The sequence below is a fragment of the Apis cerana genome, linkage group LG1, assembly GCF_029169275.1.
Source record: "Apis cerana isolate GH-2021 linkage group LG1, AcerK_1.0, whole genome shotgun sequence".
Classification (NCBI taxonomy): Eukaryota; Metazoa; Arthropoda; class Insecta; order Hymenoptera; family Apidae; genus Apis; species Apis cerana.
Window position 1 is genome coordinate 20119597 of NC_083852.1, and position 19157 is coordinate 20138753.

At 21.6% G+C, this 19157-nt stretch overlaps 3 protein-coding genes across 15 annotated transcripts; 2 read left to right on the plus strand and 1 right to left on the minus strand.

Moving 5' to 3' along the window:
* Nucleotides 1-172: 172 nt before the first annotated feature.
* Nucleotides 173-4146, plus strand: LOC108004264 (FAS-associated factor 1). 2 transcript variants are annotated; one of them, XM_017067034.3, is made up of 12 exons: nt 173-475; nt 928-996; nt 1070-1352; nt 1468-1645; nt 1748-2024; nt 2084-2186; nt 2288-2433; nt 2503-2657; nt 2750-2945; nt 3093-3196; nt 3312-3624; nt 3803-4146. In XM_017067034.3, exons 1-12 carry the CDS (start codon nt 437-439, stop codon nt 3881-3883), a joined length of 1944 nt encoding a protein of 647 aa, XP_016922523.1. In that variant the 5' UTR covers nt 173-436; the 3' UTR covers nt 3884-4146. The 2 variants fall into 2 exon arrangements, with proteins under 2 accessions (XP_016922523.1, XP_016922524.1); XM_017067035.3 differs by having other exon boundaries at nt 3312-3637; nt 3803-3929.
* Nucleotides 4147-4264: 118 nt separating this feature from the next.
* LOC108004263 (exosome RNA helicase MTR4) lies at nt 4265-8306 on the minus strand. 2 transcript variants are annotated; one of them, XM_017067031.3, is made up of 10 exons: nt 8106-8306; nt 7885-7986; nt 7551-7793; nt 7266-7473; nt 6921-7187; nt 6010-6838; nt 5688-5860; nt 5192-5623; nt 4551-5088; nt 4265-4445 (listed from the first exon to the last, which is right to left on the minus strand). In XM_017067031.3, exons 1-10 carry the CDS (start codon nt 8222-8224, stop codon nt 4288-4290), a joined length of 3069 nt encoding a protein of 1022 aa, XP_016922520.1. In that variant the 5' UTR covers nt 8225-8306; the 3' UTR covers nt 4265-4287. The 2 variants fall into 2 exon arrangements, with proteins under 2 accessions (XP_016922520.1, XP_016922522.1); XM_017067033.3 differs by having other exon boundaries at nt 7885-7972; nt 8106-8291.
* Nucleotides 8307-10507: 2201 nt separating this feature from the next.
* LOC108003273 (uncharacterized) lies at nt 10508-19132 on the plus strand. 11 transcript variants are annotated; one of them, XM_062087460.1, is made up of 10 exons: nt 10508-10666; nt 13691-13784; nt 14135-14249; nt 15111-15291; nt 15791-15949; nt 16071-16408; nt 16492-17222; nt 17462-17735; nt 17830-18617; nt 18734-19132. In XM_062087460.1, exons 4-9 carry the CDS (start codon nt 15173-15175, stop codon nt 17874-17876), a joined length of 1668 nt encoding a protein of 555 aa, XP_061943444.1. In that variant the 5' UTR covers nt 10508-10666; nt 13691-13784; nt 14135-14249; nt 15111-15172; the 3' UTR covers nt 17877-18617; nt 18734-19132. The 11 variants fall into 11 exon arrangements, with proteins under 11 accessions (XP_061943444.1, XP_061943450.1, XP_061943447.1 ...); XM_062087466.1 differs by having other exon boundaries at nt 17465-17735; XM_062087463.1 differs by having other exon boundaries at nt 14135-14223.
* Nucleotides 19133-19157: the final 25 nt, after the last annotated feature.

Below are 19157 nucleotides of genomic sequence, written 5' to 3' on the forward strand. Positions count from 1 at the left end.
ATCATTATTATTATTACTTCATAGAAATATATAATAAATAAAATTTGTTATATATAGAAAAAATATGGAATATGAAATGTTTAAATTACATTATTGTAAATATAAATGATATTTTGCATGTACTTTTTATCATTTAAATATGATTGGTAACCATTTATAATGATTTAGGATTCTACCAATCGTAATTTCTCATATATATTGGAAATATTTATTCGAGTTGTGAAAATATCTGTCGTTGGATGTACAAATAATTATTTACTATTGTAAGGAAAAATATATAAACACTAGATGGTTCAATGTTCGTTTGAATTAGTGTGAGATATAAGACGTCAATGGCTTACATTAGTTGTGCATGTTGCTTGTAACGATCAAAAAGTAACGAGATAGATTTCGCGATCTATATATTTTCTCTAGTTTGACAGTAAACGACGACACAATGGCTGGAGTCCGGGATGAAATTTTAGCTAACTTTCAGGTAATTTATTAGATGTTTAATTATTTGTTAATTTTAAATACAACATAGATTTTAGGTTATGATGTATGTATTAATGACATTGACAGTAGTAGAAAAAATGTATAAACATAAAACAATATTTTCGTTTGTTTTATTTTCAATTTGTCAAAATTTTAACAATATTTAAAAATATATAAATATAAAAATCATTTAAATAATATTCTCTGATGGTATTTGATACTTTATATTTTTGAACTCTTTTTGATGTTGTCTTCTTTTGTCTTTATTGTATTTATGGATTATAAAACAAAGACTAAAATTAAAAGTACAAAGAGGAATTTTAAAAAAGAATTTTATTATTCATTAATTTATAATATTAAAATAAAATATTATATTATTTAAAAATTAATTTTATATTAATATTTATATCAATTAATTACATTTGGAATAAATAAATATAAGTTGCTTTTTAGGCATGTACAGGAATTGATGATGTTGGTGATGCCATTAAATATTTAGAAGAATCAAATTGGGATTTATTGGTAAATTTTTTTATGTAAATTCATTTTGTTTTTTATATTAGAAATTAATAATTTAAATAATGTTATATTATAGGTAGCAGTAAATCAAGCTATGCTTCGTAGTACACAACAATTACCTTCTGAAATAAGTCCAGATATAGAAATGATAGAAGAAATTGAAAGAATGCCACAATCACATTCATTTTCATCTCAAACTAATTGTGATTCTAAAAATAATTCCATAATGGAAGTAACAGAAAATTCAAAACCAGGAACAAGTAAATCTAAAACTTGTGAAAGAGAAAGGACACTTACATTCCATGTTAATCATCTTAATAATGAATATGAAATAAATTTATCTGAATTTTCATCTTTAAGTAAGTTTTATCATTAAATAATTTTTTTTATTTGTTACATTTATTTATTGTTAGATCAAAGATAATATAAGATAGTTAATATAAGATAAAATATAAAGATAAATAATATTTATAGAAGATCTCAAACAACTTATATGGGTACAAACAAATGTCCCACCTTGCCAACAACGTCTTTATGGATGGAAAAAAGAACCAAAATCAGATTATAGATCATTACAATCATTAGATTTACCAAAAGAAAATACTTTATATATGTCTCCTATAACAGAAGATGTTGATTTAACAACTGATATGTAAGTAAATTTCTTAAAAATTATATTTTTATTATATATTTTTATTTATATAAATTTATTAAATATTTCATTAATTAAATATATTTTTTACTATTTTTATAGTGTGAGTTTATCAAAACGAATGACTCAAACATATACTTTAAACATAAGAGATGAAATAAACAAGGAAACATATAATTTGAAATTTCCTGGAACAAATACAGTTTTGGATGTAAAATCTGGTATTTATTCATTAACAGCTGTTCCAGTTCGAAATCAACAATGGAAAGGCTGGCCAAATTCAGTAAAAAATGATAATGTTATGTTAGCCCAAAGTGGAATTTCTTATCCAGAACATGATTTATCTGTAAATGAACTTCCCATGAAAGAAGAAAAAAAGGTATTAATAATTATGTTATAAATATACATAACATTAAAATAATGTTTTATTACTTTTAGGATGTCATAGATTTAATTGAAAGTGATAGTTCAATAGATGAAGATGATATAGAAGATGATATTTTTGTAGATAATGTCAGATCTACAAAAACTCAACGTCTTAGTAAGCAATTAAATTTACTTAATAAGTATTTTAAATTTTAATTTTTTAATATTAAAATTAATTTTTTTTATTGTATTAATCCAATAACTTATAATTTACAGTGCCAGAAAATGTAGCAGATGAAACAATAGGTACAATGCATTTTGCAGAAGAATTTGAAAAACGATATGGACCAGCACATCCAGAATTTTTTACTGGTACATTTAAAGATGCAGTTAAAGAATCATGTTTAAAGCCAGCAAAAGAGGTTAGTAATTATTATTTAAAAAATCATTGTTTACCTTATATAAAATTTTGTAAATTTTTCATGTTACAGAGAAAATTATTAGCTGTATATTTACATCATGATAATAGTGTACTAGCAAATGTATGTTGCACACAATTATTAAGTTGTGAAGCTGTACTTCAAGTTTTATCTGCAAATTTCATAGTATGGGGTTGGGATATTACATTTGAATCTAATAAACAAAAGTATATATATATATATATATAATTATAAAAGATATTTTTTTATAACATGAATCTTTTTTCATAAAATATTTTATTTGAATTGAATATTTTAGATTTCTTTCATCTGTAAAACAAACATTAGGATCATTTGCAACATTAGCTATGGAAAATATAGATGTCGATACTTTACCTGCTCTTGTAATTATAATGAGAGCTAGATCCATTACAGAAATGTTTACAGTAATACATGCCAATGTGGGAGTAAATGAATTATTAACTAATTTAATTCATGTTGTTGAAGTATTTCAGGTAAATAAATATTTAATATATGGCTTTAGATGATTAATATTTAGATATATTTAGATAATATTTAGATGATTAATGATATATATGATATTAATGATAATATGATATTAATATGATATCTATCATTAAATTTCCATTTTTGAAAAATAGGAACAAAGACGTACCGATATTGGTGTTGAAGAAGAAAGACAAGCTAGAGAAAGAGTAAAACAAGAACAAGATAGAGCATATCAGGAAAGTTTAGCTGCAGATAGGTATATTAAAAATAATTATTAATTAATAAAATGTTTTGAAATTATATTGAATAGTATTTTAATAAAAAAATAATAAATAAATAAATAGTATGTATGTGTTATATATTTTTTTTAGAGCAAAAGAAGAAGCAAAACAAATGCAAGAAGAATTAGAAAAGCAACGAAAAGAACAAGCAGAAAACGAAAGGTTGGCTGAAGAAGCAAGAAAAGAAGCTCATAGACAGGCGGTAGAATCGAGTTTACCACCTGAACCACAACAAGGAACTGGTGATGGAGTGTTAAAAGTACGAGTACGGCTTCCAGCTGGAAAATTTTTAGAGCGCAGATTTCAATCTGATACACCTCTACAAACACTTCTTAACTTTCTCATTGTGGAAGGTTATCCAACAGAAGAATACAAAGTTCTGTGTAGTTGGCCTCGAAGGGATGTAAGTAGATGATGTAAGCACTTAAGTTCTTATTACATAAATGTGCTTTCCTTTTTATCAAGTTAAATATGCATATGTATGCACACATATACACACATGCAATTTATGAATAAATTTCACAATATTTAATAGAATTTAAAATTTTTTTAAACTTATTTAATTTGCATATTTGTTTCAGTTAACATCTATGGATTCAAAACTCACTCTTATGGATTTAAAATTCTGTCCTCAAGAAACAGTAATTTTAGAAGAACGATAAGTAATTTGTTGTAATTAAATTAAAATGTAGAATTTAAGCATTGCAATATTCTGAAAGTGTTATTTATTTAACAAGTTTTGAATAGTTATCAGTTAGTATGAGTTCAGTTTATTGTGCAACTACATTTTTATGCTGTATCTTTTCGTACTATTCATTCGTACGACAAATGTAGTCTTATATTATAAAAAGTCCTTTCCATGCATGTGCATTGTATATTTTAAATTCCTAAAAATAAATTACATTTCAAAAAACCTCAAACAAAAGGCTACTTTTGTTTGTCGTTACCATAATTGCAAGAAATATTTAAAAATATATTAAAGGAGTTCAATTTGTAATAAATATAAATGAAATTTGTAATAAAAAAATATATTTTGAATAATATTAAATTTTTTAAAGAATTTTTATTACAAATACAAAGATGCAGCAAAGACAATGTCACGTTTTATAAGTTTAATTGCTTCACTAAATTTATTTTCTAAATCCGTATTTCCAATATTTTTGGCTGCTTGACATAATTGTCTAAGAACTTCTTCCAAACGACGCATACATCTTATAATAGAACCTAGAATTAATTGAAATTATAATATTTTCAAAAGAATAAATATAAAAACATTTGATAATTTAGTAAAAAAAAAAAAAAAAAAAATGTAAAAATTTTGAAATATACCTTCAAATATATCTGTCATTTTACAAATTTGTAAAAAAGTAGCTCCTTTACACCAAGCATATACAACATCCATTAAATATGGCTTAAATCGTTCTACATATGTATCTTCATCTAATTCTAGATTAGCTTCTGTAGATACTTTTGCTATTCTTCGAGCTAAATCTTGCATTTGTCTAAGTGGACCACTTAATTCTTCAGTACTCTTAGGCATTTCATTTGATTTGTCGTCGCAAACAAAACAACTAATTAATGCTACCATTTGGGGTACACTCAATGAATTAAATAAACCATTAAAAATCATTTCTGTCATTAATAATTCGTCAGCTCCATTAAGTTCACAAGCTACTCTGCCTTTTAATTCTATAACATCTGATGCTGTACAATAGGCCATTCTTCGCAATACTCGTTTTCTACATTTTAATTCATCCATTTGAAGTATTGATTTAGCTTGTTTTAATTCTAATTTAGCTTGTTTTAACTGATTACCTAAATCTTCTTTATGTAAAAATTGTTCATATAGAATATTTACATTAGGATCCTAAGATAAAAAATAATAAAATATTCATTTTAAAAATATTATAAAATATTAAAAAATATTACAAATTAAAAAAATATATAAAAAGAACAGATAACATTATCACCTTATGTAAAGGATGAGCATATAATTTTTCTTCTAATACTTCAATCTTTTTGACGATATCTTTGAAAGCATCGTCTTCAATATGCATATCTGTAATAGGATTTAACAATGGTGGTCCATCTGGAAATCTTTTTTTTACTTCTTGTATTGTTTTTAATACACTTTTTCTATTATCAGATGGTCTTAAATCTTTTGGATAATATAATCTAAGTGAACTAATTTGAGAAATTAATGTATGTATAACAGGAACTACTTCCATATCACCTTCTTCTCCTTCTCGACAAGGTATAGGACATCCTTCACTAGAGTTTTTAGAAATGTGAAGTAGTATATCAATAATGATAACAGTATTTTCTCTTATTGGATTTTTAGGATTTTTCTTTTTAAAATTTACAATTATACCCCAATCAAACATTTCATTTTCATTTTTTACCTACAATTGCCAATATAATTAAAAAAAATAATTTCTAATATAAATGTTTTACATAAATATTTACTTTTACTAATCTTCCAGGTTGTAAAAATGGAAGTAAATATTCTGGTTTTGTTAAAAAACATCTAAATTCAGTGCTAAGATGTTCAAGTTGCTCACGTATATCATGATAGGAAGATATATGATTATACCTATCAATAGTTACTGCATTATATGCACCTTGCAAATCCTTTACTTCTACAATGATATGTGTAAAATATAAATATATATATGAATATACAAAGATATTTTTATATAAAAATGTAAAAATATTTTATTTTGATTTAAAATATATAAAAAATATTTTATTTTGATTTAAAATCTAATAAATGAATAGATTTACTTACTGTTATATAAATCTGGAATAGAGGCTTGATTTTGAAATTGATAAAAACTTCTTTCAAGCATATATTCAGGATTAATTTCTTCAACTCTCAAAAGATTTAAAACCATATTATAAGTTAAATGAAAGGCTGAATTAATAGGATCTGGTTTTCCTTGTACAATTGCTTTACCAACAACTGGACTAACTTGTTCATCTATCATTAATATTACTATTCCCTTTTCATCTAAACCTCTTCTACCTGCTCGACCAGACATTTGTATATATTCTCCAGATGTAATCCAACGAAAGTCTTTACCATCAAATTTTCGTGATGCTGTAAATAAAACTGTTCGTGCTGGCATATTTAATCCCATAGCAAAAGTTTCTGTTGCAAATAATGCTTTTATTAATCCTTCACCAAATAATATTTCTACAGTTTCTTTCAGAATAGGTAAAAGTCCACCATGATGAATACCTATTCCTCGTCTTAAAAGTGGTAATACATTTTCAACTTGTGGTAAACGTCGATCTTCTTCATTAAGAACATCCATAGCATTATTAAATACTTCATCTACCAACTTTTTTTCTTCTAATGTATTCAAATCTAATTTAGCCATTTGCATGGCATATATCTCACAATCTTTTTTGGAAAAGCTAAATATAATTACAGGTGCAAAATTTCTTTCCATAATCATTTTGACCATTTTAAAAATATTTGTTTGTCCAGCATTTGATGGACGAATACCACCTTTGCGACCTTTACTATCCCCTTTAGCTGCATCACTATGTTGTAAACAAGCCATTGCCCTGTTAAAATTCTCTTCTTTAAATTGTCCCATTTCATCCACAACCTACATATAAATATGAATATATATTATTTAAATGAAATCTTCATTTTTCACAAATAATTTATTTATTATAGTTTTTACAAACCAAATGAATACCATCCCCGCCAACAGGAAATATATAATGTTGTAAAGGAGTTGGTCTGTAATCTGTATAAACAACATGACATGGTTGCTTATGTAAATGTGCAACCCATTCTACAAATTGTCTAGCATTAGGTATAGTAGCAGAAAGAAATACATAATGCACATTGTCTGGTAATAATATTAATGTTTCTTCCCATACAACTCCTCTTTCTTTATCACGCATATAATGAATTTCATCAAAAATTACCCATCCAACTTCACGCATTACCTTAAATGTTACATATATTATTTAAATTATTATCATTTACATACATTTACAATATAATATAATAAAAATTTTAAAAACCTCAGATCCACGATAAAGCATATTTCTTAAGATTTCAGTAGTCATAATAAGCACACTTGCTGTTGGATTAATTGTTACATCTCCAGTTACTAAACCTACATCTTTAAATTCTTCAAAAAATTCTCTATACTTTTGATTACTTAATGCCTTTATAGGTGTTGTATAAATTACTCTTTGTTTATCTCTTAATGAACATGCTATTGCATATCTGTAAAGTTTTGAAAATTATCTATATGATTATAATAATAAATATATCTAAAATTTATTCAAATTTCAAATACATACTCTGCAACAACAGTTTTACCAGCTGATGTATGTGCAGAAACTAAAACAGATTGATTATTTTCAATACATAAGATTGCTTCTTTTTGGAAAGGATCTAATACAAATTTGTATTCTTTTGCTGGTTTGCTTTGTTTATTCTCTAATGGTACATATTCATAATCTGGAGGAACTGCAACTTCATGTGTACATGATTCAATTGTTTCTATTGTATGTATTTTAATACGTGGTGCTAATTCTTCTATACTATACAAATTTAAAATATATATATATATTTTCAAAAATAGTTATTAAATAGTTTAAATGAAACTTTACAAAAAGTTTTATAAAGACTTACTTTAAATCTTCCAATACAGGATCAGATCGCAATTTTTTAGAAACTAATTCATCAGAATCGTTTTCAAATTCTCGTTTAGTGCCACTTTCTAAATTAGTTTTCCTATGTTATTATTTCTTATGTATTATTTTTTTTTAATTAAGAATATTTCTTATATTACATTTATAAATATAATATAAATATCAATATAATAAAGAGGTTATGGAATAGTTTATACTTACTTTTCATTAAACGATGTATTTAAATCTTCATTTTTTGATTTCACTGGAGCTGGAATCACTTCTACTATATCTTCTGCTTCTTCAAAAACATCAAATAAGTCTTCAGTAAAATTAGCCATTATAAATATAAATTTATGAAGTATGTACAATTTTCATCGATTCTTGGAACAAATCAAGATTGTTTATATTTATCGATACTTTATATCAACTATCGATTATATAATTATATCGAATGACAAATCGATCATCGATTAATTTTAAATTTTATATCATCTTTTTATATAATTTTATATTAATTTTATATAATTTTATTAATTTTCTTATTTCAAATATAGATTCAAATATATATTTCAAAATCATAAATTCAAATACATATAAAAATGGATATTCATTTCTTTCTTTTGATATATCGTATAATTGTTTTGTATCAGTAGTATAGACAAATATTTTATTTTTTTGTGCATGACAAAATTTATTATAAAAATGCAGGTATATATCAATTGATTATTATGATTATTAATTTTTTATTGTCATATAAAAAAAATAATATAATTTTATTTAATAAAATTTGAATCTATTTGAATAAAGAGCTTTTCAGTATACATTGTTTACTTATTTCTGTTTTGGACATTTATGACTTGTTAATTTTACATATCGTTTGATTGAATCTTAGATAAAATAGAATAATAGATATAATATTTAATGCATTTTTGTTCTATTTTTTGTTTATTAGGACTTTTTAATCATTTTAGTTTCATTTTCAATATTATTCATATTAATAATAATTGAAATTTTAACAAAAATTTTAACAAAAATTGAAACAAGAAATAGAACAAATATTTATATAAATTAATTACTTATATATTTATATAAATTATTGTGAGATAGATAATTGAAACGATAGTTTCACACTATTACGCATATTTTTTTAATTATAAAAAATTATTTCTATTAAATAAGAAGAAACCATTAGAAATCAGAAAAAATATTATTATACATATTATTTTTAATTTATCAATGTTTTTTATTTTATCAAACTTTTATTTGTAATTTATTTTAAAATGGATGCTCATCTCGAATCATAATGCGATATTAATTCATAAATTAGTTCTGTTATGTAAATTATATTTTTAAAAATGAAATTAAATATATTTTTTCAAATTTAATTAATAAAATTTAATTTTTTTAAAAATGTTTACAAATTATAAGTTTTTCAAATATTTAAAAATCATTTATATATGAAGTAATTATAAATTAAAAGAATTGAAAAAGAAATAATAAAATGTATTCAATTCATATCATGTACTTCATTTATGATTATGCACTAAATATGGATAAAATATAAATAAATAATAACACAAAAATAGAGATAATAAAAATTAAGCAATTAATATTATTTGTAAAATACAAATAAAATATAGAAAGAATAAAAAATAGGATAAAAATAGAATAAAACAAACCATGATCACCATCTCGAATATCTTTTTAAATCAAGATAAGAATTGAAGATTAGTGCCATCTTTTAAATATTAGAAACATCTTTTCAACATTCGAGACATACTAGTAATTTTTAATTTTTACCCTATTTTACTTTGCTTTTAAAGAAATATCTATAATATTCGAGAGATGGCATTGATAATTTATTCTTATTCTATCTCTATTTTTCTCTCATTATTTGCTATCTTAACTATGTTTCATTTGCGATATTCTGCAAAAAATTTTAATATTTTTAGCCTATTTTTATTCTTCTTGTGTTATTTATTCTTTTTTTTTATATTTGCTATGTAAGATTTATATATTCAAGATATACTCAAGAGACTCTGATATCTGATTAATTTTATTATAATGATTAATAATTTTTTTATATATATAGTATAGAAGTATACATATTTTTTTAGATAAAATATTTATACACAAAGTATAATATATTTTAAAAATATATTTTATATATTTATATTATAATTAAAATAATATCAAAAGTTTTTGTGAATATATAATGTCATTAAATTTCTTATTAATTAATTCTTTCTGTAAAATAAACTGTCTATTTCTGTACGCATCTTTTCTTGTAAATCTTAAATACTTTAGATTACTTTAGATTTTCATTTTAATAAATTTTATACTAAGTTACTGCTTATTATATTATATTATTTTTATTTATTCCATTATTAATTTTATAAATTTATAAATATCGTAAATTTTATATATTTATTTTTTCTTATATAAAATAAATTATTAAATATTATTTATATTATTAAATATTTATTATTTTCTTAATTAATTTAAATAAATCAAAATAGAAATGTAAATAAAATGAGTAATTAATATTTGTTATGTGAATATAATAGTAGAGAGATTGTGAGATTAAAGATTTTGAATGAGTAGCGTTTACGCTACGAAGAAACGGGACTTTCAGTTTCTTTTGGGAGTTTGTGAGTGGAACGTCGTGAGTGTAACGGTCACGCTAGCACGCGCGTGAAAGTTTTATCTTCCGAGCGCCCAGCCTCCTTCATACAAAGTTTATTGACATAGAAAGAAAATTGAAACAGGCTTGCTTAAAGGTAAGGTACATAAAAATATATATATAAATTTTAATAAAAAAAAAAAAAATTAAAAATTCAATTTATAATTATAAAAATTAAGAATTACATTTAATTTAATTATTTAAAAATATTAAATTTTAATTCTTTAATTAATTATTTTTTTTATAAATCGTTTCTAGTTATGTTATTAGTATTTTTTTCTTTGAATTTTTTATTTCTTATGTAATAATCAATCTTTAGATTTTTATATCTTATTTATGAAGTTAATTGAAGAATTAAGAATATCAATATAAAAAAATTAATATTTATAAATATTTATATATTATAAAGATTTTATTTTTAATAAGTTTTACCAATAATTTATAATGTATTATTTTTTTATTTTAATTATTAATAATAGATATTTATAGTAGATATTAGTTATTTATTATTTGTTATATAATACTTTTGATGATTTTCAGCTTATAATTTTTTAAATTGTGCATATATTTAAAAAAAAATGAATATATTGATAATAGTTTTATTTTAATTCTAACAATTAATTAATTAATTAATTAAATTATAAATTATAAAATCAATAAATATGATAATAATATAATACTATGTTTTAGCAACAGACGATGCTTATATATACCATAAGAACACCTGCAGTATTGTATTCGCATTGATTATATATTGTTTAATTTAAAAGTTAAGATTATATATTGTTTTATCTAGTTATTCTTCGGATATATATTTCCAAAAATTCAGTCGTTACTCTTATTTAGAAATTATTTTTATTTTTAATTTAAACTATTCAATTCATAAAATAAAATTCTAATATATTTGCAAATAAGTTTTTATTTTGATTATTCAGTTAACTTTCTTTGATTTTTTGTTTCTTTAATAAAAATTTGCAAATTTCATCTTCATCTTATTTTAAAAATATGTTACATTAATTTTGCGATTTTTTTCTAAAAAATTTTATCTAAAATTTTATCTAAAATAATTAATTAATTATAACAGTATAATAACTAAACAATATAACAATTAGATTAATTGCAATTTAAGTGTAAACACACATAATAACAATTTAAATAAAATTGATTTAGAAAATGTATATTTATATATACGTATATGTATATTTAAAAAAAAAGTGTTATACGATAGTCTGTAATAATAAAGGAAAATGAATATTCAATGGGATATATATATGTATACATATTAGATTCGAAAGATATAAAAACATGAGATAATCAATGGTCCATCCCGTGAAACATCGTGTCTTAAAGTCAAAAATTCAAAATCTATTCAGTCTCAATCTTCATGTACACTTTATGATTAAAAGATTTTTATTTATTTATTATTTTATTATTTATTTTCATAAATTGTTAATCATTATTCTTTTATATATTTTATAGTCTAAATAAATCATTTTATCTTTGTTAATATAATAAAAATTTTAATGTTTTGTAAAATGCAATAATATTAAAAATTTAAAGTAATTTTAATTAATAATTTAACAAAATATTCTCTTCAAATTATTCAAATTTTAAAATCAAACTTTAATAAATAAAATTTCAGTAATAAATGGAAATTAATTTTTTCTATCTATGTTTTTGATTTCGATCAGTTTTTTATGAATAAATTTTTACCATTATTAATTATTAATTTTATTATTTCTATTTCTGTTAATAATATTAATTATTCGTTTTATATTAAAAATCTAATGATTTTCAGAGACATTTTTTGACAATGATTTTAAGATACATTATATGTTTCATATAATGTTTACAATGTATAAAAATAGAATACATATCCCATAATAATTATATATGCACATATTAAAGTAGATAAAGATTCAAAATATACAATACATTACAAAATATATATATTTTAATTTAAATTGAAAATAAATTATAAATATAAGTAAAATTTTCATGTAATTTATTTTATTAATTATCTATTAATTATTATATTAATTACATATTGTTTTGATTGAAAATATTCTTAATAGATTTTAATTATATAATAAGTTATCTTTTATCTACAAAAAATATCTTATGTAATAATTTTAATATTTATTTCTTAATTTCGGTATTCTATTTATGATTTGAATAACTACATAATAAAAAATAAAAATAAAAAATAATTAATATCTTAGTAAGAAGGATGTTAAATTACATATTTTTCTTTGGCTATTGCATCGTATATTCAAGGTACTTACTTTAACGCGTATGAGTACTTACATACATAGAAACAACTGAAAACTCACATAATCTGATTGTTGAATATGTAAATATACTTATTATCATAACAACATGCAATTATTGTTTTTGTACTTCTTTTCTTGAGGAAAAAAGCTATACTATATTTTATTACTCTTTGATTATTTAATCTATTTTAAATTTTGTACATATTTATTCATTGAAATTGTTCATAAAATGTACATATATATATATATTTACATATATATATCTATTATTATTAACCAATATTTTCAGATTTTCATTTTATTGCACAGTTATAAAAGTATATTATCAATATTAATATCTATATCATTATTCATAAATTTTTCATTAATTATCAATTTTAATATAAAATACATAATTCAATAATATATTATTTTTATATTGTATTGATTCAAAGTAAAAAATAATAAATTAATTTGTATGTTCAAATATTTTCTTATTTGTAACATTATAAATAAATGTAAATTTTTTTGTTTTAAAATGAAAATCACATTATTATTATACAATACTAATTTTATAGTATTATAATATTTATATTCATAATAATTAATATTCATATAAATTAAATAATTTATAATTAACTAAATCTTTAAAACTATTTCAAAATGAATATGAAATAAATTTTTGATTAATTTTATAAAAAAATAAATAAAAGAAGAAAAAAAACAAAACGAAAAAAACAAGGAAAAGATTTATTTAATTGTAAATTATGCATAGCATTTTTGTATAATGTCGTGAAAGTGGATACGAAAAAATTTTTTTCGAATCTGGTAACTAATTAAGAAGACAAGTTTACTCCTTTCAAATGTAGGAAAGTAGTATAACGGAGAATTGCGGAATTTATTTTCGAATCATGGAGCAGTCCTTTTCATATGATGAACCTGAATAAGTGCGAGTGAAAGTTCGTAAGTTAAATATTTTTTGTAACTTCGATTTGCAGACTTCTCATAAGTTTTCTACAATCTTTTAATGCTATATGGTTAAATCATGTTTTAAATTGTTAAAAATCAAAATCGTAGAATTATAAAATAAAAAGAAAATCAAAAAAAGAAATAAATAAAATCACTTAATAAAAATAAGCGCAAGTTACAAAATATATAATGAATTTAATATCTATTAGTTTATAATAATTTATATTTTCTATATAAAAATTGTTCAATTACATAATGTATCTATGTAATAACGAATTTTTTATTGGAATTACATTTTTCTCCAAGTACAAGTACTTTTAACGTAACATCAATCGACATTCCAGGGTGTAATACGTGAACATCAGACAGTGAGCTATAGTGACGTGAAAGTGGTCGACTAAAAGAGGCGGAATGCAGAGAGCTGGGCGCTACGGTGTGTACACTGATCCATGGTACCAGGTAATTGGAGTACCATGTTTATATGTGTTCGTATATACATGAACTATACTTTTGAGATACTATAATTATCAACTCATTAAATATTCAGTTTTATCTAATATTTTTAAATATTCGTTTATTATTTAAAACTTGTTTTATTATAACAATATCTGATCCTTTAAATTATAATATTTCATAACTATAAATGAATTTTTAATAAAAATCAATTAAAAAAATTTAATTATAAAATTAATATGTTGCACTTTAATATCATTTTGAATTATAAAATAGTCAATTATATTATAAAATTTAAAGAATCTAAGAATATGAAAATAAAAATATTAATATAAAAAATATTAAATAATAATAAAATTGTTTTTTAAAAAATTATATAATAAAGCATAATTATTGTAAAAATTTTGCATTATTTTATATTTTCATCGGCTTATAAAGAATGTCCTAAATAACGTAATATTCATTTCACGTTGTCCAATTTCTTACGTGAACATGACAAATGTGAAAGCGACCTTGAAACTTTGGAACATCCTTCGCATCAATACTAATGTCCAATAAATATCTATTCAAAAAGATTTCTTTCTAATAAATCAAATTATACAGTTAGAATTTCGAATTTACAAAAATTTAAGTTACAATGTTAACTTAATCAATTTTATAGTACTTGCTAAATTATATTTTTTTTTCTATAAATATAGAATTAGAAGTAAAAAATATAGAATTGATAAAGTACAAAATAATAATTTTATAAATTTAGTTTAATAAATCAATTTTATAAAATTTAATAAAAATTTAATAAAAATACTTTTTATATTAATACTTAAATCATAATTATATTGAAAATAATATTTATATTATATTTTACAGTGATAATATTAAAAAGATATAAAAAAATGTTAAAATATTAATGAAAATGAAGGAATTTAAGAATGAAAACGAACAATTATTTGTTCGAAGTCAATTATTCTAAACGAGCATGCAGAGATGGTTATTGGATGAACCTGCATCTAATTTATGCAGTAACGATTATCAACCACAAATTATTAAGGTATGAATACATAAATATATAGATTATTTATATAATATATTCAACAAATTATTAAAATTATTTTTTAACAATAAATAAATTTTAAAAGATATATTATATATATAAAATTTTTTAAATATAAAAAAAATTAATTTAAAAGTTCGATTGATAGCATTATTTATTCGTTTATCTTATCTTTTTCGTCTGTGAAGAATACATGAATTTAAAATGTTTATTAAATTTAAAATTGTTTATAATTAAATTAAGTTTGAACCGATATTTTTATACTAAGTATTATATTTGTTTTTACAATTCAAAGTATTCTATAAATATATTAGCAATCTTTATATAATTAACATACTATTAATATTCTATATAAATTGATGACATTGTTAAAAATACAAAGTTACATAATAAAATTACATAACAAAATTTTTTAAAATTTTATATATTAGAAATTTCACATAGGAAATATTGAATCGTAACAAGGAATGCTGGAACGCGGGAAATTTTATTCTAGTGCGGCAATCGCAACGACTTTGGCAGTTTCAGATGAGAATCAAATTAATTCTGACAGTGAAACTACCAAATTGTCTTTACATTCATCGAATGAAAGATTTACTTGCAATCTCGATAATCTGTACGCTATACCACGAGCTGATTTACACGAGATAGAATGGTAAATTAAATTTCTTCATTTATTACTATAATATGTAAATTGTTATTCAAAATATAAATTATAAATAATCTTTGAAATTATATGATAAATATTAAAATAAAGTAAAGGAAATTAACTTCAGGATAGAAGCTGACTCGTTAGAAGCTGCTTATGTTTCAAGATTTATAGTTGGTTTGTCAACTATAACACGAAATAATCTAAGAAAATGTTGCCGAACTTCGACCAGTTCTGGCTATTCCAGTCATTCTCTACCATTGTCAGCTGGTTCATATTCTTGTTATATATCAGAAGTTTCCAATCAAAATTTTTTTCGAAGTATACCTTTAACAATAAAAGAGCAATTCAATGAAGGACTTGCTATAATTCATGAAAGTGAGACAAATCCACGTCCTATTTGGCCGACCACATTTTTTAATTCGCGCGATCTTTATCAAAATAACGAAAATCCTGAATATGATAGTAAGTAATAATATTTTTGTATGAAAATAGGTTCTTTTTTATATTAAAAATATTGAAATATTGTGATTTATAATTTATAATAGCTTTATACACATATTGCGGATGTGGTTGCGCATATACTTATTCATATTGCGATTGGGATTATGAAAAATCTATAAATATGTCAGCACATGAAGTTCTTCTTGAATTATCTCAAACATTGGATTCCATGATAGAAGGCAAAAATATTATGACATCAGAAGAAATATTACAAAATATTTCATATCAGATTGCGCAAGGAATTGATTTTAAAGGGGAGTTTTATGAATATGTTTATCATAATTCTTCTTTTTTACCGAGCAAACGATCATTTTTAAACGATAGGAATCCGTATGAATTAAGTCGTAATAAAAATTCATCCTCGAAAATCAATCCAGTAAATTCAAAACTTTATAATAATACACGAAATTCTCATCTATATAATCCTTGGTATACTTGCTTATGTACTTGTGAACATACTTGTAGATTTCTATCTTCAAAAAATGATCAAGAAAACGCAATGAATGATGAATTGAAAAGAAAAAAAAGTCCGCCTCTTATGCTTTTAATGGATAATCAATACGAAAAAATAAAATCAGAATTATTACAAAACAATATAGATAATTCTAAATCGTATGGTTGCAAATGCTTAAATCATTCAATTTTTCATAATAAAAAAATAAAAAATGTATATATGAATCGTTATATTAAAAATGATATAAAAGAGACGATTAATATCAATGAAGAAACTAAACAGGATCGGAATAAAATTTCTAATGATTCAGAATATTCTAACGTAAGTCTATATACGTACATTTTTAAATTATAAAATTAATTCAAGATAAATTTTTATAATTTTATAACTGATTTTATTAATGAATGAACAGATCTTTACAAATATATATGAAACAAAAGCATTTATTTTGAATAAATAATTAAATGAATATAATATACATTTTTCTTGTATATAATAACAGTGCAAATAACAATATTCACAATGTCAATGTAACAAACGTATCAAGACTAATGTTTCAGCAGTTGGAGTGCAGTGACGGTGATTCATTCAACAAAGATAGAATCTTCTCATCCAATAAAAATAATTGGAATTATCGTATGCAAGGATTCGCTGAAAATTTAGATTTCACGCTTGATGTTTCACGAGCAGAACGTTTGGGTCATGTAATTGCAAAAGCAAAACGGAAACGACAATGGTGCAGAATTTTAATTGCCTTCTTTGGACTAGTCTTTTTTATTTTAAGTGTTGTCATTGTCTCCTTATCTGTAACGAAAGGTCGTAAAGTATTTGGAAGTATGTAACGTTATTTACAAATGATAAAAATTTAATCGAATACTCTAATGATTATAATAGTAAATATATTGATTGATATTTACTTTATTTCTAGTACCTTACCCAAGTACTTTACGTATTTTTAGTACCTTATATCACTAAGTTAAATTAACAGGATTTAAATCCTGTTGTAATAAATGGCTGTGACCATGTTCTCACATATGAATATTAATATAAAATATATATATGCAATAAAACTAAATAAAATAATAAATAAATAATTATGAATAAAAAATAAATATTAAGCGATAATTAAAATGACAATTAATGACAATAAACAATTAAAATGAAATTTATTTATAAAATTCAAGTTATCATATTCAAATTATATGATAACAAATTTGAATAAATAAATAAAAAATATAATTTCTATATTAATGTTATTTTTCTCTTATAATTATTTACATTTGTATGATTCATTATTTTTATTAAATTAATAATATTTAATTAATAATTGAAGATAGTTATCTATCAAAAAAATATATTTTTTAATGAAAAAAATTTTTGTTCATAAAACATTATTTAAATTATCTATTAAAATCAATAATTGCGCATGCTTTTACGAATGAGTATACAGTACAAGTAATGTCAAATATAACTTGATGATCTATTATTATTATAAAAAACAATATATGCAAAATTGAAGTTTTAATAAAAGTATTAATATTAATAAAGTGTTAATAATTTTTTTATATTTAAAATAGTAAAATAAATTATATAATTAAAAAATTAAATATTTAATATTTAACATAAAGGTTATATTGATTTATATATTTTCATATTATCTCAGTTATTTACTTAATCTTTTTGTCGATAATAAAAATTTTATTTGTCTGATTTAAGGTATGAATTCAACTTTTATCTATATCAATTATTGTGGAAGTGGTTATATGAAAAAATGAAATGTTTATCGTGTTATTTATTAGTTATAATATTATCTATAACCTATATTATTTCAGATTTTAAATAAAAAATGGTATGTGTACCATGTGTAGCTATACCAATATTCCTCATTATATGGAGATTTTTGATACAACCATTATTTATAAAATGGTGGCAGTTTAGAAACAAACAAAAAGAATTAATAAATAATGAACAACAACAATTGGTGAAAGAATGTAAAAATGGAGTTTGTACATTATCATGGTCAAAAAAAGAAAATAAAAAATTTGATTAAAAAGCTTTAAAGTTCATACACCATTTTTGTTTAATAGTTTATTACATAATCAATTAAATTTTATATTTGTTTACAATTTTTTAAATAATTAATATTCTATTTCATGCAAATTGTTTATAATTAATATATGTCAATGATATGTTATGTGTATTATCTACAATAAATATAAAACATACATAAATTCATACATTACTTCATATCTTAAT

What these genes read in the sequence shown, in the direction of transcription:
- LOC108004264 (XM_017067034.3), top strand. Translation starts at nt 437, where the DNA reads ATGGCTGGAGTCCGGGATGAAATTTTAGCTAACTTTCAG. An exon ending in GTTGATTTAACAACTGATAT is followed by an intron (nt 1,646 to 1,747) that starts GTAAGTAAATTT and finishes CTATTTTTATAG; the next exon opens with TGTGAGTTTATCAAAACGAA. An exon ending in GTTTAAAGCCAGCAAAAGAG is followed by an intron (nt 2,434 to 2,502) that starts GTTAGTAATTAT and finishes TTCATGTTACAG; the next exon opens with AGAAAATTATTAGCTGTATA.
- LOC108003273 (XM_062087460.1), top strand. Translation starts at nt 15,173, where the DNA reads ATGAAAACGAACAATTATTTGTTCGAAGTCAATTATTCTAAACGAGCA. An exon ending in CGAAAATCCTGAATATGATA is followed by an intron (nt 16,409 to 16,491) that starts GTAAGTAATAAT and finishes AATTTATAATAG; the next exon opens with CTTTATACACATATTGCGGA. An exon ending in AGGTCGTAAAGTATTTGGAA is followed by an intron (nt 17,736 to 17,829) that starts GTATGTAACGTT and finishes CTTTATTTCTAG; the next exon opens with TACCTTACCCAAGTACTTTA.
- LOC108004263 (XM_017067031.3), bottom strand. Translation starts at nt 8,224, where the DNA reads ATGGCTAATTTTACTGAAGACTTATTTGATGTTTTTGAAGAAGCAGAA. An exon ending in GGTAAAACTGTTGTTGCAGA is followed by an intron (nt 7,474 to 7,550) that starts GTATGTATTTGA and finishes AAAACTTTACAG; the next exon opens with ATATGCAATAGCATGTTCAT. An exon ending in TGCTTTATCGTGGATCTGAG is followed by an intron (nt 7,188 to 7,265) that starts GTTTTTAAAATT and finishes GTAACATTTAAG; the next exon opens with GTAATGCGTGAAGTTGGATG.